Genomic DNA, 24,325 nt, shown 5'->3' on the forward strand with positions numbered 1-24,325 from the left:
CAGCACTGAGGAACTGCACAGGGAGAGTATATAAGAGAGACTGAACAAAGACAGGACTAATGAGCTGATTGGAAACAGGTGTGCAGAGAGGATTCTAGAAGGGAGCTAGGGAAAAGGAGACAAACACAAAATGGCAACAAAAAAAAAACCTAACAACTCAAATAAATCCAGAAAATATAACAAAATAGGAATTAAACTAATAAAACTAGAAAACATGGATCAAAATAAAACTGAATACTCAAAAGAAAACTTAACAGCAAGACTGTGACAATAACTCATTTAAACTTCCACTGACATGTTTGTTAAGAAGGAAAAATACATTCATATAATCCAGCAAAGGCTTTAAATGTTAGCTTTATCTGAGATATATTTTTTTTCTATCTAAAAAATACAGTAGAAATACTTAAATCTGTTTAGTTTTTATACATTTAAATAAAATCTTGTCACACGGATGCCATTGTGCTTTTTACACAGTAATGCATTGTGGGTAAATGATGTATCCAATGTCTTGTAGCGCTAGCTTTGCCCAACCAAAACAATCAGTAACATTAAACATTTTCACTTTCAAATGAAGCACAATGAAATCGATGAGAAAACAGAAATAAGAGGTGATGAAGATGAGGAAGATACCCATAATGTGGCCTGGAGTACTTACCGTTCCAATATTGATCCAATACAAAATCAGGCTTATTCTATGGTTTATTTTGAAATGTAAAATGTTAGAAAAGGCTTGATCAAATACAGTAATATTATTCAAACAATAAAATTGGAATACTACTGATACTAATATCGCAGATTTTAGATGCAGGCTGATACATATTCCAATATTAGTTGTTTGGCGAACTGATATCAATATCAGATCAGGACATCCTTGGTTTGAATAAAGACAAAGCATAAGAGAACAGAAAACTTTGTTTTCAAATGACAATTTCATTTATAAGGTAAAAAAGGCTATCATGATTCACAAGCAAACAAAAAGAAAGGTTTTCAGAAAAACGTCCTCGATGATGCACAAGATTTTTGGGAACATTTTCTGAATTAGTCTGTGAACTAAAAGATCTGTAATGTGTGCATCATCTTAAGTTCAAATCGAAACAAAACATATATGACATCAAACTATTAATCGGTCTCCGCCAAGTGACGTCAATTGTTTACCTCGGGCGCGGTACACTACGCCTTTTCCACCTAAAATGGCGTCTTAACAACAAAAGTCACGTGACTGGCGGAGACCGATAGATAGACATGGTGTAGCCAGACATCCTGACAGACCTAATAAATAATCTTCTACAGGCGTTTCATGTGTTATCATAAGGAACCTTTGATGGTTTTACTGCCTAGGAGAGAGTTGGTTCCTATGTTTTTTGGGATAATGCTTTTTTTCTTTGGTTGAATTGCAAAAACCGAAGAAATCAGTGAAACGCTTAAAAAAAATAAGAAATGGCAAAACCCCACACCCCATTAAGAGAAAGTAAATCTGCGCTTACGTTCAGCGATCATCAGCGGCGGGTAGAACAGGAAGTATCCCACCAGCTCAGCCGTCAGCTGGTTGAGGAGCCCGCTGGATATTGTCCCGTTCAGAACAGCGTCCTGGTTTTTAACCACATACACCAGTGTAACGGAGGGGGAGCCAGACTCCTGAGAAACACTCTGGATCTGAGGATAAACACGCCAACCTGAATTAATTAGGCTGCACTCTGCCCTGCAGATAAAAATCTTGAGAGATTTCTGATTTTTTTTTTTCTGCATTTGTAGAAAAAACCTAAACAAAAACATGGCCTTATTCATAATTTAAACATCTTTTCAAAAATATCTACAGCCATCATGCCAAATATCCAAGAATGCTTATCGGACCTCCAGTGGACAAGATTTTCTTCTCTCCATAATAAGGCCTTTCTCCCAATGTTATGTAAAAATGGATAACGACACAAGATACAGAGAACTCCCATCACATTTCTCTGCGAGCGTTAATATTTCAGGGGATAAATTATGAATGGAGCCTATATCTGTGTTTGCTTGTTGAGACCTACTTTACGGTTCAGCCTGCGTTTGTATGAACAGCAGATATTCTGCAAATAGAAGAAAGACTGGCAGAAAATATACATGATTTATGTATAAAAACCTGATTTGTTACGGATTGATGTCTTCATAAATATAAACAGCATGACTCAGAAGCTGGCCTTTGAGTAAAGTGCAGAGTGTTACTATAACGGTTGTTTGAGAAAGTCACCTGATCACAGCAAGTTAACCTGTTTTAAAAAAAACTGCAAAAAACAAGAATAAGTATGCTACCATCTGAGCTTCTTCAAGAAGCTGTAAATCCTCATGAATTTGTATGGTACTGTTAGTCTGATTTGCAAGCTGCATGCAGGCGGGACACGTCAGGCTGTCTGCCTCATACACAGACTCAGTGCACACATCCCGTACCTCCACCGTGAGTCTGTTGTAATTCTCCAGTACTTTATCCTGAGCCTCTTCAAATGCATTCTCCAGTCGCTGCTCCAACATCTGGACAAAACTGCATGAGTAGATGTTGTCTGTAGGCCCCACGAATCTCAAAACTGTAAACCAGAGAGAAAAAAGATCAAAGATTATCTATATACCATCCGAGCAGCAAGTTGCTCCCTATGAGGGATGGATCTAATCTCACATGAGCTATATCATGCAAAATTTACTTCTTTGCAGGTTTAAATCTTTCTAAAAGGTTATTTCTGTCTCAAAAAATTTGTTGAAATGTTACTCTTACTCATTGGGCCCTCCTTTAAGGTATTTTTGAGCGTTTTATAAAAGCCACCTCTCCACTTTAAAAAAAAAGATTGTGTGCAAGAGCATGCACGAGCCCATTTCTCCTCGTGCACGCCCTGTTTAAAATGTGCTGTTCTCATAGCAATAAACAATAAATATTTGTGTTTCTCTGTGCATAGGTTTATTCAATCATTTAGGAGCAAACATTACTTTTGAATTTAAAAGGTTGTTTATTTTTATCTATATATGACTTTACAAAAAAATTTAGTAAGAACCTGTAATTAACTCAATAAAAAAAAATTTAACAAGTCCCATCACTACTTGTAGCATATATAAATGCTGTATCGTTTGTCTATTTGTCTGCATATAAGAGCTCCTTCATGCTAACAATAAGGTATGGGTGTAGCTTCATGAAGCTTCTCCCACTGATTTCAATGGCTGGTGCAGAGTTGACCATATAGCATCATAAAGGACCTTTAAAACACCATCAAATTTATTGACACAGTAGTTTTTTTATCCCTGTACTGTTGTTACAAATGTGCAGCAAACTACATATGGACAATATGGCCAAAATTGATATCATGATATAAATTTGTATTTCAGACGATACCATATAATTTCAATAGTGATATAAAAAAGGTAAAAGCTAACATAAAAACTGCCAAGAATTCCCAACAAACATTGGGTATTCTTTTGATATTGTGACATATATTGATATAAAATTATTGTCCAGCCCTGCATCAAACATGATTTTATGATTTTATGTTTTATTTGCATTTGATCACACTCTTCATTATAAGTAAAGGTGCATCCTTTGATTTTGACTGTGTATTTAATGTATGTTTGTGACTCTCATTTTATCAACCATCATTTTAACTTCAATGTTATCATAATAACAATCCCTGAGTACGGCATAGATGTAGTATTTGGTTGGTTCTGATATTTAAGGGGATGTGCATTCACAGCATGCAAAGCATGTATTTGGCCAGTTAGTTGACTATTTCAGCCAAAAATTGACACAAAAATTTGTCACAGCAAACTGCAATAATGGAAAACAAGGATGTAAATAACAATCAGCAAGAATTATCAAGGGTGATGCAGCAGTTTTCCTAATATTTTTAAGTCCTATTTTTTGAATAACAACGTAAGTAGCCTTTGATTTGCCGGGTTTTTGTTTACAGCTTTACCTAATAGAAACTGCTTTACCACAGGTTTTCTCCGGCTTCTGTGTGTTCCAGATGACCAATTGACTTGTTTCACTGCAGGAACTGCGATGTATACCACATCAAATCCTCCAAGTGCATTAACACAGTTATGCATGCGAAACAAAGCACTGAGGCACAGAATCAACCTATGAGTTGTTCAGCTCATTAACCATAAATACATTTCCCAATTTACCCACGGCAGTGCAATCTGCATTGGATTATGTGTTTGCATCTGCAGAGTTATTCAGAATGAGAGCCCAGTGCAAGATGTTGGGTCTTTGATGGCAGACTGCACTTATCAGCATCATGTTCGAATTTAGGTCAGAACATGTTGTTTAGAATTAATTCACAAAACAAAAGATATTAAGCATGCAATAGAGCGAGGAAATAGAGAGCGACTGGTACCGAACCTAATCTGCTGATGGATGCGATATTGTTTACCCCAAGCTGTAACTCTCCATCATGGATGTAGAGCTGCTGGTTTTAGCCGGGTTTTAGTTCAGAAGGTGATAATCTTTTTTCGTTTGTATTGCTGCTTAGGTTTACTGGTCACCCAGGCATCCCTTTCTTTTTTTTTTTTCAACATTACAAACCAAACATATACATTCCACATGCAGCATGAAGGATTGGATATCTTATCCCTAGTGCTTTATTCTTTAGACTTAACCTCAGATAGTGTTTGTTTTTGCTGCTGAAGATGTATCAGCTGTTGGCTCAGGTCAGACGATCAAGTGATGATCTAGTGATGGTAGTTTGGGGTGGGAGGTAAATCTGCTTGAAGCATTTTTATCTAATGAAAAAAATTATCTTTCTTCCTTTTTGCAGGTGTGCACCTTTTTGTACAATTATATTAAATCCCAAAGTTATATATTAAACATTTCTAGTTGTAACAACTCAAAATGTGACAATATTTTATTCTTATCTTATTCCTATATCTTATTTTACACTGTTTATATGGGAAGGGTGTAAGTTTACTGTGTGGGTTGTAATTTTACTTATTTTACTTTTTTTATTTTATTCAGTCTTATTATGTTATATCTTATTTTGCTCTATTGCTCTTACAATCTTATTTTTCTCTGTTTTCTAAAATGTTGCACTGCAAGAAAATAATTCCCAGCAAGGGATTGATAAAGTAATTCTGATTCTGTTTCTGGGGCTGCTCAGTGGGCTTGCAGCAAGAAGGTTCTGGGTTCGATTCCCAGCCCGGGGGCTTTTCGGCATGGAGTGTGCATGTTCTCCCTGAGTATGTGTGGGTTCTCTCCGGGTACTCTAGCTTCCTCCCACAGTCCAAAAACATGACTGTTAGGTTAATTGGCTTCTCTAAATTCTCCTTAGGTGTGAGTGTGTGTGAATGGTGTTGTGTGTCTCTGTGTTGCCCTGTGATGGACAGCTGGAGATACGCACCGGCAGCCCTCACAACCCCGCTTGGGATAAACGTGACAGAAAATGGATGGATGTAGGATTCTGTTTCTGAATTGTTTTACATTGCAGAAAGATTGACGCTGACTTTCTCCTGAGCCTTTACCAAGTATTTAGGATGTAGTGCAACACAGCGGTGTCAACAGTACACATATTTGTTACTAAAGTAGAAGTATAGAATCTGCTATTTTAAAAACACTCTGGTAAAACTGGAAGTTTCAACTTGACCTCTTTACTCAAGTAAAAGTCAAAAAGTATGTGCTCCAAAAACTACGTAAGCAAAGTAACCTTTAAAAAATAAACAGCCAGATGCCACTATATGAACTGAAAGCTCAATTTTTCAACTATTTCTAAAAATTCTTTGAAATAGGGCCAAGGATGAGGGAGGTCTGGTTGGTCTCCATCTCCCGATACGCTCTCGTCTGTGTCCGACCTTTCAGACATTTCAGCATCTTTTTCTGAATCCCACATTGTAGCATGGCATAGACAATTCACGTTAGCAGTTTGAAGAACACCTGCTTGCTTCTGTTGATTTCCTTTAGCTAACCAATGAGTGTTTGCGTTATTTGGCTCATCCAATCACACTAGTTTCCACTAGATGTGGATGGAGCCAATGATCTGCATTGGATGGCGGTCATGACGTGAAATAAATATATATAAACATTATAAACATTGGATTATCTCTCACTCCAGACTGACTGTGTTAGAGGGGATTTCATATATATCTTACTCTGAAATAATCAGATCAGCACCTTCCTTTTAAGCTGCTTGGTTTATGAATTTGTGCCATATTCCAACTTTGTTCAGATCTTTTCACTCATGTCCTTTGGTATCACTTTGGATATTCACATGAATATGGAGAAGATGGACGGAACAGAGGAGAGGTGCACTTCAGATTCCACAGTTCTATGTGTAAAGCATTGGATCTGATCCTTATTTCACTCAGAAAAACAAATTAATTATTTACTGTGTTTCAATTTTCACAGTGAAAGATGAAGAAGAGCTCAACACAGGAGACACAGACCACATGCTGTACCAATTAAATAAATGATCATGCAACAAACAAAATTCATCCATGAATGAAAGTAATTACAAAGGAATTTTGCATCAATGCAATTTTTGAAATGTGGTTTTGTTAAACAGCAGGGTGGTTGGTTTACTTTATTAGTTTTAATAAATTCGGATTCAAAACTAGGATTTGATAGAGAAATATCATAGCAGACTGAACATGTAAAATGTGGCAGAAAATCTCTTGCCTGTTCTGATTTGTCTGACCTTGCTCACTTGTTCGCTGGAAAGTGTTTTTGAGGCTTAAGAGGTAACTAGGTGATTGGACAAATTGTTCTGCAATCACGGGGGTCTGCATGGGGTATTAAAGGAGAGCACAATCAGGCTTTGTCTAATTTTGTCCCTGTTCTAATCTTCCAGGTGACATTTTTATCCTCCAATGACGTAGCTGTTTCTCTTTTTACGATTCAAGTCCATCAGTAAGTTGTGCTTTAGCTGGATTTTCGAGTCATAAGTTTTAATCTCAAGTTTCCCCTCACCTGTTTTTAGCTGCAGGTAAATTTGTGGAGCGCTGACCCAGGTTGCCACGGGAACCAGAACGGCCTTAACTAGCGGGGTGTGTTGCCTGATGTCAGACAGCAGCTTGTCAAAGCCGTAAACGTTCAGCGCCTCAACAACCATGGAAGAAACGTAGACGGTTTTCCCACTGGTGACGTAGTAACCCAGAGTCAGGTTGTGGGGGCTGCATTCGTCTCGCTCCACCTGCGACAGACACAGAAAACAATTAATGCGTTTCAAATACATCCTTATTCAGGACAGGTGGCTTCTGCAGTTCCTCCTTATTGTTCGCTGCAATAAGCATAAACTTACACCAGAAAGTGACTTTAAATGGGGGACAATGTTAAGTTGTTTTAGTCAGCAGTGCCACAGTTGTTGTTATCCCCAATTACATCTATAGAAAGAATGTAGCTGAAGCATTATAACAACTTAATGTTTCCCTGAGACATAAATCAGAGCAACATATTGGTAAAGATATGCGCTGTGTACGCACCTTGAAGCTCTATCTGTCCAGTTCTTTTCCCTGAAAATAGATCTATCCGGATAAGCTCTTTAAATAACGCTTCATAGCTTATATGTATTAAATAACCAGGAGACATGACGAGATTGTGATAGAAAATGTAATCTTACCCAGATCAGAGAAACTGCTTAGAGTTTAAAGAAGGCAGCCATAGCCATATATATATATATATATATATATATATATATATATATATATATATATATCCAGACAGAGGAACTGTCTTAATTCGATTAACTATTCTGAAAAACATCAGTTCTGACACGCAACAGGCAGCCAATACCAAGGTGTAATAAACTGACATCATCAATGATAATTATCCTAACAATATAAATAAATCATGCAATAATTATATTATTTGCAATAAGTGTGCATTTTCCATCTCTCTGTCTCAGCTTCCTTGGCGATAAATGCACCATCATGACCTGCAGCATCTCTGCCGTTTTTATCAGCTTTGAGCTTCTAAGAACAATGAGACTCCATTCATCAGATCTAATATATAGTTGGCCTGCTAACTCCTGAATCCTTAAAATGTTCACTAATGGTGCAACTCAAACTGTCTTTTGCATTATTAGAATTGTACCATTTGATAATGAAATAATGATTACCAAAATATTGTTTAGCTAGAGTAGAAGTAGTGTGGTTGAGATGGAGACCATTACCCACTCCACAAAATAGGAATGATAAAAAAAACATAATTCCGATCAGATGTACAACTACAGATTGCTCTGGTTGAGCCGACAGAACTGACAAAGAACCCTGAAAAGGCGTCAAAACCTGAGTGGAAGTCTGGTTGCCTCCCATTTAAGCCTGTTTTGGGGCATATTGAATGATTTGTCAGGTGAATATTCAGATCTTAGTAACTCTCCTATGTAACTAAAAAACAGGCTTAAATTGGAAGGCAACCGGACCTTTGCTTAATGTTTTTAAAGAGGTTTCAGCACCTATCCTGGAATCTTTGTCAGGTAATTTACGGGCTCTATTGTGAGTTGAAAAAGGTGTTGAAACGTCGTTGAAAAAACAGAGAAAGTCCAGTCCTCCTTGATTTAAAAACTGGTCAGAAGCACTCCACACCACATACAAAACTCCACAGACTGTATTCCCAAGGTTTGAGAAACTACTTTCTCAGGGATGCTAAACCTGGGAGTGAAAGGTTAGTGCCCCCTAAGTGCTAATTTAAATCTTTTTATATTACTATTTTTGTTCAACCAGATGTGGAAGGCTGAACCAAAAAAAAAAAAAAAAATGCTGGAAATGCCTCTATTGCATTTGAAAAACTAGTAAGGACGCAATTTGTGCCGTTATGGATGGAAAGACGTTTTTTGAGTTTTCTCAACCACATTTGGTACAGGTTTCTTTTGTCAGTTAACTCTGAAACAAATCAAGAATGCAAAAAATCTCAGCTACTACTGCTGCTGTGATTGGCTAAAAGCACGACATGGAAGGCAGGTACCCAGTCAGCTCCAAGGATTGTACTGAATGTTCCTCCCTTTTACAAAACCCTTCTACAGGAGGCATCCCAGACTGATCCATGTAGAATTCAAATTGAAACTACTCATAAGCCATATTACTTATTTGACACTAGTCTACAAAACATATCTCTACAACTACATAACATTAAAACACAGAGTCATCTTACGGCAGCTAATACTGAAAACAACGGAAATCTATGGAGTACTTATTTCAAATACATTTAAGCACCTTCACCACCTGAGTGGACTAAAGTGTCATAAAAATTGTTTTGTCCTAATAACTCGAAGTAATTCATTATCTTTGAAAACTATTCATTCATTGCCTGAATTCTGTTATTTACCATTTTTAGGGATAATTTTATCCTGTAATTTTTTTCTCCTCTTAGAATTTATTGTTTTACATTAACCATCACATTCTCGTTTATTGAACTAGTGCTTATTTTTTTACATGCTATTCTGTTTTAAAATTAAAAATCATAATGGACGGTTCATAATGATGGTATCAAGAAATATTGAAGTTTAAGACAAGTTTATTTCAAATTAAAACAATAAAAATATTTAAAAACTCAAGGTTTTAAAAATTGACAAGTTCAAATTCAGCGGGATTATTTCTGTAACTGAGCAGCACTAAGCAGGACAAGTATTAGATTCTATTGTCAGACGGTTTTGCAGCTTATAGTGCATCTGGCCTGAAACTGATAAAAATATGGAAAAGCACCATATTCAAACTGTGAAGGAGGTTAAAGGGTCTGTGATGCTATGGGTCTCTTTCTCTAACGGAGGGCCAAAACCCTAACAAGAATTTGTAAATAAGAAAATCATAGGGAGTTTGCCAGGAAAGTAAAAATAGATCTGCACTGGATTTTTGAGAGGATTAATCTGTAAACCCGATTGTTGAAAGGAATTATTTAGACTAAGTAGTTAAAACTCTTTCCTTTATAAAACCTCTCTTAACTCAAATATGCTAAATTCCATTCATTGATCCTCTTCCACTTATCTATCAGCATTGCTATTTTCAGCAGTCTAATGGCGAAAAGGCGGGGTACACCCTGGATAGGTCCCCAGTCTGTCACAGGGTAAATATGTTGAGCTAGTTTATCATATCCTGGATTATTTTTTTGTATATTTAACTAAAGCTATGGATTAATCGGAATCACTTGTGAAGTAATTAAGCATAAAATAACTTGATAAAGATCAACTTGCAGGAAGTGATTGTGCAGGTTTAGAAAATGGGATCCCAATGTCTGACTATGGGACATTGGATTATGACAATGGGTGCAGTGAGCACTGCAGCGTCATGAGCGAGGGTGCTCTTATATTTAATGGGGACTGCAGGTTGTTAAATGTCAGAATCTCAAAACCTTAGGATTGTGCAACGATGTTAATAAATGTGTGGTGTTATTACAACACCCTGCTGGACATAAACTGATCTAAGATCTAAAATTCTATGTTAAGACTCTTTCTACATCGTTTAGATCAGTTGCATTAAACATGGAAGCCAGTATATTTCTCCTGATAGAAACAATGGTTATCACTGTTTTGTCCAGAGGATATTTTGCTTTCTAGATCTTTTTATTTTTATTTACATTTAAAAAAGGCATATAAAGCATTATTATTAAAGCACATTCTACCGGCTACACACTGTATTTGATTATTTAAAGTTAAGGCACAAACATTAGACCATGAATATTAATAATCCCTGGGATCATTTCAGTTCAAGACAACCTAAAGGCTAAAATTTAGCTCGTCTGCAAAATAAATGTTAATAGCTGTGTCCTAAAACACACACACACGCCCACAGACAACAACTGTGGTGAATCAAAGGCTGTATTTCTGGAACTTAACACCACCCACCTTCATGTACCCTCTACCTTCAACCACACCATGTAGCTGAGGTTGTTGTTGTTATGGATTGTCTTTCTTCTCCCTCCTCAACCATCTTTTCCTTTCTTCTTTCTCTCCCTGAGCATAAGCTTGCTGCTCCGGACTGATCTTTCTATCCTCCCTAAATGAAACTGTATCCCGGCTCTTCTGCAGAATTCTATTAAAACCTTCAGCTTCGTTTTCTTTTTTCCAAGCAACTCTTTAATCAAAAACTTTTTCAGCTATAATCAGACACTCCATATGATATTCATAAAACCACCTTAGTGTTTTGCATTTCCTTGATAAACAGAAAAAAGAGGCCTTGGATTCTGCCTTTGATCTCTTAACTGAAATGCTATGAGCACAAAATTAAATAATTTATTTTCCTTAGATGTTTTATTTTTGCCATTGGGGGGGTCTTGTGTTCTCTCATTTTTCTATACAAACAACTCCCAGGAAAAACTGAAAACAAACAGCCGTGTTTATAGCTCACCAAAAACTGACTCGCTCCACCTGCAGGGTTTCACCACATTAGATTTTTTATCGTATCTAATGCTTCTGAGTTCCTAAGACTTAATCCAAAATGTCTTTTTATTCACATTCATACATTCTGTGGTGTTAATTTACAAATTCTTTAGCTCCTATTCAGCAGCAACAAACGTCACTGACTGCAGTCAAATAAAATTTTAAAGAAATAACATAAGTTTATGTGAAACTCCACAGAAGATGAAAGAGTTAATGTATGTCTTTTTTTTAAAGGGGTGGTTTATGTAACTTTAATCCTTGACAGATTAAATCACATGTTAGAAATTGGCTCTTTGATTTTCGCATTTTATGTTTGTCAGGTACCAAGACTGTTTCATGACCTAAAACATGAACATTTGAGAAGAAAACTTTTTTGCGGCACAATGTTATTTTTTTATTTTTTTGTATGTACAGCCCCTCCGGACCTCTTAGGTCTTTTGAAATGTTTTATTGATGCATGAAGAGAAAATAAAACTAAGTAATGGTACAAAGATGGCCAACAATTGCTGAAGATCTTTCCTGAATGTTTGAGAACGAAAAAACGGTTTGGATCTTTTTTTAACATAAAACCCACAAGGCATATCTTTAGATTTACCTCATGTTGAAGTTTATATCTATTCATGTTCTATATCTTTGTCAACATTTACATATATTATAGTAATCAGTTTTAGCAAGGATAACAGCTATTTGAATTTTACTTGTTTATATCTTATCAACAATCTAATCGGATTGGTATTAATTATTTGGTATGTTTCAAATTTTAAAAATGTTCCTTTATGTATAATTTCAGTACATTTATCTCTTGCTTTTAAGAACTAAAAAACATGAGTATTTTAACTTAGCTCTGTAAATTATGAGATAAATGTATAAATAATTAATCAAATTCCATTCAGTATATTTATATAGCACCAAAATAAAATGTATTACATCACTTACAGGTAGAGTGGCTAAAACTATACTGCTATAGGCTTAGACTGCTGGAGTACATAGGAACCTCTTTTCATCATTCTGCTTCATTCTATCTATATTCTCCCATTCTGAAGTATTTGCTAATACTTCAGATTAATACTGATTTTCTGATCATAGTAGCTTCATCTGGTCTGTTTCTGATTCTTATCCTGGCCGCTTTACATTTGGACCACCCCAGTGCATGCTGTAGGTTTTGGCCGGAGGGAGTAAGCAGAACCACGCTAGCCTCAAAAAGCAGGGATGAAATACACCCCAAACAAGACCCTTTGCGGCCTAGAAATCCATTCCATTAAGGCCAGCAGTGCCACCCTCTGGAGTTGAGGGACCAAAGTGGGAGATTGATGGAGCCTGTGGTCACATTTAAAAAGATCAGATTCTATCGGATTGAAGATCAAGTAGCCATATGGTCTGGGTCGCAAAAGGAAAAAATTGGATCTGTTGTTCAGACTGTCAAGAAAAGATCAGATACAGGTCGCTATGAGTAAAAAATCCATATAAAATCAGATCTGGGTCACCTCAGGCTGCTGTATGTTTGTAGCCATATAGTTGGAACAAACCTTCTTATACAGGGACCCACCAACACCATAAATGTTACCAGCATTAAATAAATTAGATTTCCTGGCTGATTACTTAATTAGGTTTCAACTTAAGTGCAAACAAACTGTTCTTTATTATTTTTTTAAACACTATTTTAACAATATACATCATTATTCTAGGACAGTATACTGTTACATTTTTTGTAACAGGTGGGCTAACCTAGTGATGCCTACTACCAGGCTTATCCTGTTATATACATTAGGGGAAACCCTGATAGAGGTACAAATACTTTAAATATCTGTCATTTAAAAACAATTTTATAATATAAATGTGTACTTTTGTAAAATATAATCAAGGGAACAAAGAAAAGATCTGCTCAAAATTACCTATTGGTGTTCTTCTCTCTATCACTCTTTGCTTGTAATAAATGATTTCCTCATTACATAATCCTCTTTTCCACTGCAATTAGCGGGTTTTTCACACACGGATTGACCCGCTAATAATCAGCGTTTGGCTCGCTTCCCTTTGGCAAACAAAACTTGGTCTGACCCCCCCGGTTGCAAGCCATGAGACCTCTGTCCTCTCAGCACTGCGTGTTTGGTGATACCATTGCGCTGGGGTTAGCGTCGATGATGTCACCAATCTGACAGAAATCAGGAAAATAAACAATGGAGCACATAGAATGGAGCCAGGGCATACTAAGTATGCTTTATTGTTTGGTTATTGTTTTTTCCATGGTTTTAGAAAGGGGAAATAGAGTACCAACACTAAATAAAATATACACTTTGCTTTTTTAGGCTCCCAGGTAAAGCTGCTTCCCATTTTGCATATCTAAAGAGGACTGCTGAACCAAACCCAGGCAGCCAGCACTGACCTCCTTTGCTCCCTGCCAACAGATGACAGCTGTAAAACTGCCCAGTTTGGTAAGCAATTATGGTTAACAACATTGTTCAATGATGCAACACATTAAGCATCACTGCACGTTAATTTCATGCTGTTTAATGATGGACTGTTTGTGTTCATCAATACTGCACCAGAAATCTGACTTTTTTTTTCAAACATAAACCATTTTCACCTCATTGTTGGTGTTTTTCGCCATCAACAGATTCATTTTGATTATCAAATCACAGCCTAGGTTTTCAGATGGAGAAGATGAGAGTCGAGGAATGTGCCTGTGTGTAGCAGGGGGTAGATGAAAGTGCTGTGGAGCTTAGAGACACTGAGTCACTCCCCGGGAAGGCTCACAAACAACTGGATAAAAATAGAAAAAGCAAGCGGATGGGGATAGAAGACAGACAGAAAGTGAGATGAAGAGAGGCAGGTGGACAGACGGAAGGCAGACAACCACAACGAGCCAACCAGCAGACAGCCAAGACAAGCATGTTGGCAGAAAATCGATCTAGTTGGATCAAAGGTTGAAGCCTATCCGGAAGATAGAAGGGGTTGTGGGGTAATAGGATAAATGTAAATATTAGGATACAAAAAATTAGGATACAAAAAAGTCTCATTGAGATGATTTCAGAGTGAAGGAGAAGATAAAGGCTTAAGATGAAACCATGAGGTTGAGACAAGAGGAAACTGTATTAGGAGGGTGAAGGACTCTATGGCCTCCCTAAAAAACTCAACCTCACTTTCAACAGGTCATTACAAGTCAAACCCATCCTACATCAGTCACTTGTAGCTAACGTTTTCTAGTATCATTCACAAGTCCTTGTGAGGTGAATGAGCCAGAAGAAAAAACAAACAAGAACAAATGACTGATGGAACAAGAAGCCTGTAGACTTGACAGACAGGCCAGCAATAAATAAAATTATACAAAATATATGACGATGTCAATCATGGATTAGCCCAACAAATGTTTTTATAATGTTAGGTTTATTATTTATACATCATGTGCATTATTACTTTGTAAGCCAGATTAGACAGAGTAGAAGGCCTTCCTTCACATGGTTGATGTCACTGTGTGAACGGAGGTCATCTAATCAGGACAGGATTTGTGTCTTTAAAAATACACAGGATATGGGCACATCTTTGAGCCGGTCTGATAAAGGAGAGCTATGTGTAATCCTGGGGTAAAGAGGCAAGTGTCATGGTCTTGGTTCTGTTGTTCTTTACTTTGTTCCTTGTTTTCTAGTTTTATTGGTTTAATTCCAGTTTTGATGTAATTTCTAGATTTATGTTCTCATGTTTTTCTGTTGCCCTCTTGTGTGTGTGTGTTCCTTTCCCCTTGGCTCCCTCGTTGTCTCCTCTCACATCTGCTCCTTGTCAGCTCGTTAGCCCTCCCTTTGTCTCTCTCTGCTATATATTCTCTCCCTCTGCTCTCACTCTTTGTTGGTTCCTTGTCTTTGCTGTCTTCCCATGCTGTGGTCTATGTTCCTCGTCTCTCCCTGGCTCCTTGTGTTTGGTTTTCCCCAGATGTCTCCTTAGTTCTGTTTTGCTTTTCATTATTAGTTGGATTTTTGGATTCCTGCCTTTGTTTACTGTTTTTGCCCCATTAAAACTCCCAAAAATCTCCTCAGCCTCTCTGCCTCTGCGTTTGGGTCCTCAAACCTCAACTAACCCTGACAGCAAGATGCATAAAGGTCAAGGCATAGATGGCGTGTCAGTTTCTGATACAGACAGTTAAGCATCCACCTGATGCAAAACATGGACTCATGAGGTATAAGAACGAGGAGATGACTTTGTTCAGGGCTCAATTTTTGCTCAATCTTTGCCGGACGCTCTAGGTGACGGTTTTTGAGCCCACAGCTGTGCTGACTCCAAGCCATTTCTCTGTCCTGTAACGACCTGACCTGGAATAAACACTGTTACTTTTTTGCTTCTATTTTATAGTCCTCTTTTATATGGTTTTACAGAGTTTGAGTTAAGAGTAGTAGCTCATGAACACTTTGAAGAGGTGATGTAGTGTGGGATTGTTTAAATTTATATCCAACAGAATATGATAAGAAAAAATAACCCTTCTGTTAGCCTCCCTTTTTTCTCTGTAGGTCCAGTAAGACCAAACAGAGTCATCTACCCAGCATGCATTGCACAGGTGAAAAAAATGGAAACCTCCTTGGTTGAAAATAAAAGAAAGGATATATTACAACTCATAACTACTTCAGAAATCATATATCCTTTTTTATATATTATTTTTGGCAATAACTCATAATAACTTAGAAAATAATATATAACAAAGGATATATCAATTTTTAAGTAATTATGAGTTATTACATATCACAAGCTTTTAAGTCAATAGGGAAATTCTAACAAATTAAGGCCAAATGTTTAACTAGTCATGGATAATTTTAAATTATTCACATAGTGAACATGTCAAATTGCTTATTAATGTCACCGTACAGAGTTCCACTTGGACTGTGCAAATACGTGGAGCTTAATTTATTACAAGCAAGATGTTTTCATTACAATTATGTACTTCTGGAGAATTGACATACTTTTAGTAAGCTATTCCTTTGTCCATTAAGTTACTTAGCTGTTTTTCAGCTATAAAGCCAAATTCCTCTTCATTTTCAAATTCTAGCCTAAAAAAGGCTTCATACAAGAGTTTACTTTCTGCACAAATGTTCAAAGGGCTCATTTAATCTTGAACCTCCCAGCTCAAGCTGAACAAAAGCAACCTAAATGGATAAAGGAAAAAAAGAGCTTTCAGGTCTTGGATTTAAGAAAAATTTTCTCTGCTTGTTTTTAACTTCTTCCAAAGGTTTAGAATTTTATAAAAATAACGAGCAAATATAGAACTTAATAGCACTGAATCAACTTTAAAGGAATACACATTTGTTAATAAAGCCCATTGACTTGGCTAAGGGTATCTACTAAAATAATAGTCAGTGTCTTAACAAAAGAAAAACAATGGCAGATGAAACACTGACCTGTGCAGAGGCTTTGGAATCATTTAAGGCTCTCTGCAGAGCGTAGCTCAGTCCCTTTGAAAGGTTCTGTTTTAGGATCAGGTCCAGGCGGTTCCTGCGGAGCTCCATAGACAACACTGTGGAGATTCAAAGAAAAAAAGGGTTTAGGGGCTGGTCTGGATTTGCATTAACAAGAACATTTCACAAACAGGTTAACAATCAGCACAACTGTATTTTTAGATGATGTATGTTGATTTTCTACAAACTTAACTGTAAAACATGGTGCTAAAAACCGTATAAAAGCTCTAATCCTACCGCATCAATGTGTGCAAACGTTTAAAGCACAGAGAGTTTCCTGTTATGATGGATTTTATGTTTAAGCCTTAGTTCTGTGTAGTTTTTTAATCAATTAGGCATTTCTAAAACATAATCCGAAGATGCAGTTTGGTGGACTTGATAAAAACACAGGGGTATTTTTCATCAACTGGGTCTCAGTGATTTGCTCAAAGCACCAGTTCACTGCTGGACCACAAGAAGGACATTTGTCATGAAGTACAGGCAGACTAATGGGGAACAGAAGCCACTTATATTGTTAAACAAAAAAGCATAATTCTACTATAAAAATAACAATATAACGACAACAAAATGATTAGCTGAATCTCTCTTATTTTCCTTCTGTTGTTTAATTCACTTTAATCATTAAGTGTCAATGTGCCACATTGGTCATAATCTTTTATTTTATCAAAGAAATTCTAATTCTCAGCTCCTTAACAGTGTTGGTCTGGTAAATATGACCAGATAAAATATGGAACCCTGTTCTAAAAGTTGTTCTTTAAGGTTGCAGAGTCAGTTTAAATTATATTTTTTCATTTTATACAGCAACATACACAGTTTTTCTGAACAATTACCATGTCCTGCTAACATACTATTTGTTATCATTGTAATTTATGCTGTCTTTTTTTAAATGTTTTGGTAAATAAGGCCTTTCGTGCATGCCCTACCAACAGCCTTTCACCAAAGATACGATATTACACATGTCTGCAAAGCGTAAACATGGCAGGAATGTGGATATGCTGGTTAGCAACTCCAAGTGAATTTCTGAAAATAATGAGGAAAAGTCCAAGATGCAGTGAAGAGACGGCAAACAATATTTGATTCTAAGAGGAATAAAAAGAAGCAAAATGAGGTTGGACATCAGTCAAGCTTTGAGCATTGCTGCTGACTTAAGGAAGCAACGGGGCTCAGAGGACACGCAGAGATTCCTGCTTTTCTTCTCAACTGGTAAGAGTTTCTAAAATAGATCTAAAAACACTATTAAATGGTAAGGAAAGCAAATAAAACTGATTAAAGTAACTAGAATAAAATAAGTCATTTGTTTACAAAATTCAGAATGTATTCAGTTTTTTATTATTATTGTTGTTTATCAGAGGTTTTTCAGACTTTCTGGAAATCTCTTTAAAGTCTCACTTTGAACCTCAGGGGCCATTGAATCATGAGGACATATAAACCTGTGCTGAAAAAGATCATTAAAATGTTTCTTTTTTTTATGTTTCTGAAAGAGATCTTCAACTTAAAGGCATTTTAGTAAACAGTGGATTACTCTTTTAGTGGAATAACAGTTTGTCTGTGGAATTTTATCTTTGTTGCATTCCATGGAGTCAATTGCACAGGAAAAAAACGTTAACCAAGTGCTGACACATTGCCTAAAGCCGTAGAAAAATGTGTAACTGTGCAGACAGCTCTTTTAGTAAAACAAGGAGGACAAGTGACACCGAGGTTTTAACATCGAAAGACAATTAGGATTTTGGCCCATAATCATCACTATGATCAACAGACTGTGAAAAAAACAGGCAAGAATTTACTGCGACTTTTGTAGGACAAAGACGTTTTGAGAATGTTGTGTTTTCTACTTCTACATGTAGTGCGGTGTTGGAAGCTTTTGGTCTGTGCCGTACACGCCTTCCTTGAGTCAGCCAGAATATTAGTTACAAGAGCAACCATTCAAAATGGCCTTTCCCAGTCAAACGCCAGCCGAATGGCAGCCCACTTCCCTGCAACTCTCATCAGAATCCCCTCCAACTTCCAGCCACTGGAGTGACCCCCTCCTTCTCTTGGGCCTGCATATCTTTTTACTCTGACTCCATCCTTTCACTAAATTACAAGGTCTGACCAGGAAGTGAATCTTCTCTTTCAATCTTAATGTCAACAAATCACGACAGAAAGACTATTTTAGTACAAATATTGAAGTTTAAAAAGGAATTGTAAGGGACCAGCCAAGTAGCCTGGGTGCGATTTCGAACTTAGTCCCGCCCACAACGTTTGAGGTCGGGAAGTTTGGTCTGGCATTGTTCAATAGTAGCGCGAGTATGCTCGCACAATATCTGGCGGGCCAATCAAATTGTCAGGGCGGGCTTTATACGATGATGGACAGATGATCAACAGTAACGTAATCAACCACGTGACCAAAGCACGCTTGGGTGACAACAACAATGGCTGCCGCTGGAGAGTTTAGGTGAGTAGATTCTGCTATTAGGTCTGTTCTAGAAGATATCGACAGCAAATTAATTTTAAAAGAGGAACAGAGAAACGCGATCAAGGCTCATCTTCTTATTATAGGCGTGCAACTGCACGCTTTGATTTTTGTTGACAACAACTATGCGTCGCTTAACATACGTCACGCACTCCGTTGCTCTTATTGGTTGTAGGTCTATCCAATTGAATGCAGAGGCATTTTTTTTCCTGGTTCGTTCGAAACACGCCCCATAATCACAGCTCTATGGAGCAGTATCAGACTCATTCTGACTAGAATTGAGTAGGACTACGTCAGGCTGCCAGCCAAGGGCCCATCAAGAAAATTTTGAAATGTTGTACGGCGTATAAGAGCTTCCAAATGACTAATTTCCACGTGGAACGTACCAGTGTGTGCCAAGTATAACTGTGCCCTAAGAATCAGAATTTGCTAAGTTAACTTATTTATCAAGAGAAGACTGATTTTTATGTCTTTAGATTTGGATTTTTGTGCCTGAATGATTCATAGGTCAAAGTTAAATGGTGCTGTGCCTTTTTTTTCCCCTCTACCAATTTTCACGGACTTGAAACAAAGTTAGTAAAAAAAGAAGCAATAGTCCAAAAACAAGTTGCTTGCAGATATTATCTCAGCATTATGTTTTGAAAAGTTAAGTATTTGTTGTAAAAGGTCCTACCTGTTTTGACCCAGAACTTCTCTGTCACGTTGCATGGCAAAGGCATTTCCTCTGCGTTGGTAGCGGAGAGACTTTGTGAGGTTGTTGTCAGAGGCAGAGTGGTTGGAACTGGGATGAGGACAGTGGTGGAGGGTGCCCTGGTGGTGGTGGTAGTTGTGGTCGTGGTGGGGGCGGCGGTAGTAGTCGATACAGTGGTGGTAGTAGTGGGAGCCAGGGTAGTAGTGGTGGTGGTGGTTGTGGTTGTAGTAGTTGGGGGAACAGTGGTTGTGGTGGTTGTAGTTGGGGGTGGCGCAGTTGTAGAGGTCGTTGTTGGCAGAGTAGTTGCAGTGGTTGTGATTGGTAGGCTTGTAGTTTCCTCTGTTGTTGCAGCAGCTGTCGTGTTTGGAAGCGGATCTACGGCGCTCCCAGTGATTGGCGTCCCCTGCGTTGCTATCTCTGTGCTGCTAACAGTGAGGGTGGTTGTTGAGGGTGAAGTTGTGGTTATCGTTGTCAGCTGAACGCTGCCACTGGTCACAGTGTCCGTGCTGGTGTTGTGTGTGGTACTGTTGGGTTCTAGCCCTGCTTCCATCCTCCTCGTGGTAGAAAAGGGCACGGTGGAAGTGGTGGTTGTAGATGGGGATGTCTGCACGGGCGGGGCTGCTGTAGTTGTGTTCTGGGCAGGGATCCTGGGACGTACAGGCATGGTGGTATTCCACTGGTGGGTGGAGAAAGGGCTAGTGACGTTGGGGGGAAGTGTGATATCATGGTCGCCCACTGTGGAGAGGAGTGATTCAGGTACAGTTGGCAGATCCCAAGCTGGTAGATTGCTCACTATTTCATCTAAAAGGAGAAACAATACTGGTTATTTAAAAAAAAAAAACTTTTTTTTTCCTGAATACAGTAATTCAAAATAGGGAATGTTAGCAGGAATGTTTAAAATAAAGCAGTCTGTAGACTTTTTTAATCATTTCATTTTTTTTTTACATACTTGTCTTATTTAAATGATTCACTCATATCTAATTATTAGCATTGCCTCTATTTTTGTCATGTACACCACTTTGAGGAATTGTCTTACCACTGAAATGTACTATATAAATAAACCTTCCTTGCCTTCCATTGATTTGCCCTTTGAGATCATGCAACTTATATTTGGGGGTTATAGTTTTAGTATTTGAGGCTCAGCTTCACTGAATCTGTATCTGTGCTGCACATTAGCTTGATTTATGTACATGCACAAAGAACTGTGTAAGCCTATCTTATGATCACACTGTGTTAGCATCAGATGTGATATAAGATAATCCAGTAAAAGACTGTCCTGCTGAAACTCTTGTTTCGGACCAAACAAAACAAACAGCTAACTGCAGTGTGCACTTCAACATCACTGAGGTAGTAAAGTGGAGAAAAATCCCAATATGAAAATATAAAGCTTGTAATCCTGATGAAATATTCTGTGCCTTAAAGCTACTTAGTGAAGTATATGCAGCACACATCACGGTGATTTCTTTACCTATAAAGGAGCCGTGGATTAGGATTTAGAAAAGAAAAAAAAATGACCTTAAAATATCTCTATCAAGGACAAAGACTCTTAATTGAGGGATTTCTATGAATTCATTTTTCTCCATCTTTTACTACTACATCTCTTTAAAGGTCCTGAACATTTTGTAGAGAAAAGAGAACAAAGATAAATTGGTATAAAACACTTTTAAATATTCCGTAATCTTACAGTTGTACATTAATTGTCAAAAAAAAAGGCTGCAATTTAATTAATCTGCAAATAACATTTAATTTCACTTTTAGTTTGATAAAGTATTTTTGATTTAAGTGAACTGAAATGTTTAATTTGAAGTTTCTTCTTTTTTCCTAAATTAGTTCTCAAACCCATCTTTTTCAAGGCAAGGCACGTTTATATCTATAGCGTAATTTAGTAAACAGACAACTCAAAGTGGTTTATATGAACAAAACAACAAAATAGAAGAAAACTTGAGGCAGAATAAAAGGAAGTAAAGATAAAAGCATGATACAGGCAGGTAGTACAGCAAATAAAACAGTTGGACCAACAACCCAAAAATAATGCACCTCAGTTTTTAAATGTATATTTCCCAGAATATCTGATTGTGGTACTTGTTGGTGTGTTACTGTTAGGTGCAATAATAGAGATGTGTCAAAATGAGAGCGAGACTAATAAAAGGTAGGTTATTAAGTCCCAGTTATCCATTTTAGTTAATTTCAAAGTAATGTGGGAAAAAAATTATTTTTCTAAAATACAGATCGATGTGGGGAGCAGCACTTTGTTATACCAGCATAGGACTGTGGTGAATATCTTATGAAGTCAAATGGAAACTTAAATGACCTCTTACTTATTTCCAGGCATTTATTGAAGGATTAAATGCTGTAATAATTACCTGTTGGTTAAGATGGAAATCGACACAGCAAACCGAGAGAGATGAGAGACAGGAGGGTGATGATGGCGATGGTGATGATGAAGGCAACAAGTTTAAAGTGATAGCAAAATAATAAAGATGATGGTGACAGTGATGCGATGATGATGATGAAAATAAAGCTGAAAAAACGACATGATCAGAATGTTTATGCTCAGTAAAAAATGTTTTTGCAAATTACTTTGACAAATTAATCAGGATTAAATCACTGCTTCTTCTATGTTTTGGTAAAGCACCCCTGGAGCATTTGGCAGTCAAGTATTTTTTATATCAAATTTTCTGAGGTAACTGAACCGATCTAAGTTGTATCTGACTGACTTCTTGAGTTTGCTTAATCCTAATGGTCACTCTGTTTGACTTTGTTAAAGGTCATTGCTGCAACTTCTCTATCAAAAAGGTTCATTATTCAAAAATAGTACATTCATTGACTAGTGAATAATAAAAGTAGAATTCTTTACTGAAAAAAATAAACTAAATATTTTGTTTTATCAATTTTAAAAGGGTCTGAAATACATCAAAATGTACTTCTGATTAAGACGCCAAAATCAAAACAACACATTCTGCTGTAATAGGAATAGCAGGTAAGGCTGAAGGATTTTTCCTAAAATTGTTTTCACCCAGTGTTGCAATTGTAATTTTATTGCGATTTTCCTCTTCACTAAGCACAAGCACGTTGATGTTTTACTTCAGCTTTTCCTTCAGCTTTTTCACGCCCTTGAAAACCTGCTTGTCCAAAGTCCAGTGTTGCAGGACTTTGCTGTAACATATGCAAGAAAATGTTCTAACTTCTGCTATAATGCATAGATCTAGGTGCTAGCTGCAACTCAACTTACCCACTTTAATCGTTTTACTGTCCCCTGAAGGGCTGGAGGGAGAACTTAAGTGTCTTAAATATTTTTAATGTATTGTGACTAAAACTTGAGTGCCTCTGTGATTTGCAAATTTTTCTAAATTGCGATTATATTGTATATCTGTATGTCTATTTCTGTCTCTTTGGACCCCAGTCGGCCTCAGCAGATGGCCGCTCACACTGAGCCTGGTCCTGTTGGAGGTTTCTTCCTGTTAAAAGGCAGTTTTTCCTCTCCACTGTCGCTACAAGCATGCTTGTTTTGAGGGATTGCCCTCAGGTCAATGATTTGATGCAATCAAATGGTTTTGCTTAGATAGAAAACTTTGAATCTGAATCTGAAACTTGAGTTTGACTGTATCATCTGGTTGAATTGTATCTTAAAGTGCCTTGAGATGACATATTGTGAATGGGTGCTACATAAATAAACTGTATAGAATTGAATTATTGCAAATTCAATTATTTTTCCAGCCCTACTAGCAGGTCGACGTTATTTGAGACGAAGCTCAGGTGCTGCCAGATGGTGGTAGATCCAGATGAGAAATGGATTCTTCAGAGAAAAGCAAAACTAGGGTGAACATCAGTCAGGCTTTTGAGCTCTGGTGACGATTTAAGGAAGCGGAGTGTCTCAGAAGGTGCAGAGAGGTCGCTGCTTCTCTTCTGAACTGCTGAGTTAGTCTGGTAAACAGTACAGAGGGAGAGCGGGGCAAGTGCAAGTGCTCAACTCACTGACCGGGAGGAGTTAACTTCGATTTCAGCTTTAATAACTGATTCTGTGACAGTTCGCTTAAACTCTGCAGTTTATTTGTTTGGTTTTTCTCTGAGAGATGAAAACATCCTAACATCCCAAGTTCCAAAAACTAATTTCAGGGAGATGCTTATCGAACACCAACAGATATGCACAGGTTTCACAAGCAACCTCCTCCCCACACCCCCTTTTCTTTTCGTGCCTGCGCAATCGAAGTAGTCGTAATCCACACGTGATGCATGATTTATTGTATTGCCTGCACTCGCTTTCACTCGCATAGTCTAAAATCCGGGCCAATTTATCCGACTCGCGGATATCCATGAACAAATGTCTATATCAGGGAGACTCCTGGAACTTCTGAGAGACTTCGGATGTCTGGAAAACAATCAGCTCGGCTTAACGGTGTCTTTAACGTTGTTAGAGTTACTTCAATGAAAAATGTTT

The 24,325-nt window shown here is 37.4% G+C and overlaps 1 protein-coding gene across 7 annotated transcripts in view; it reads right to left on the reverse strand.

The window, feature by feature from the left end:
• The window catches only part of LOC107100951 (UPF0606 protein KIAA1549L-like), a 174,282-nt gene that overhangs the window by 82,498 nt on the left and 67,459 nt on the right, over nucleotides 1-24,325 (reverse strand). For 6 of the 7 annotated variants that reach the window (XM_015399651.1, XM_015399649.1, XM_015399652.1 and 3 more), the window contains exons 3-7: nucleotides 19,870-20,688; nucleotides 16,688-16,803; nucleotides 6,914-7,136; nucleotides 2,425-2,558; nucleotides 1,485-1,653 (exon numbers count right to left, since the gene is read on the reverse strand). In XM_015399651.1, coding sequence (XP_015255137.1) covers nucleotides 1,485-1,653; nucleotides 2,425-2,558; nucleotides 6,914-7,136; nucleotides 16,688-16,803; nucleotides 19,870-20,688 — 1,461 coding nt within the window. Of the gene's footprint in view, nucleotides 1-1,484; nucleotides 1,654-2,424; nucleotides 2,559-6,913; nucleotides 7,137-16,687; nucleotides 16,804-19,869; nucleotides 20,689-22,250; nucleotides 22,365-24,325 lie in introns of those variants that run through there. The other variant, XM_015399653.1, reaches the window with a different exon arrangement.

Source organism: Cyprinodon variegatus, unplaced genomic scaffold, assembly GCF_000732505.1.
Source record: "Cyprinodon variegatus isolate N-32 unplaced genomic scaffold, C_variegatus-1.0 Scaffold1035, whole genome shotgun sequence".
Lineage (NCBI taxonomy): Eukaryota > Metazoa > Chordata > Actinopteri > Cyprinodontiformes > Cyprinodontidae > Cyprinodon > Cyprinodon variegatus.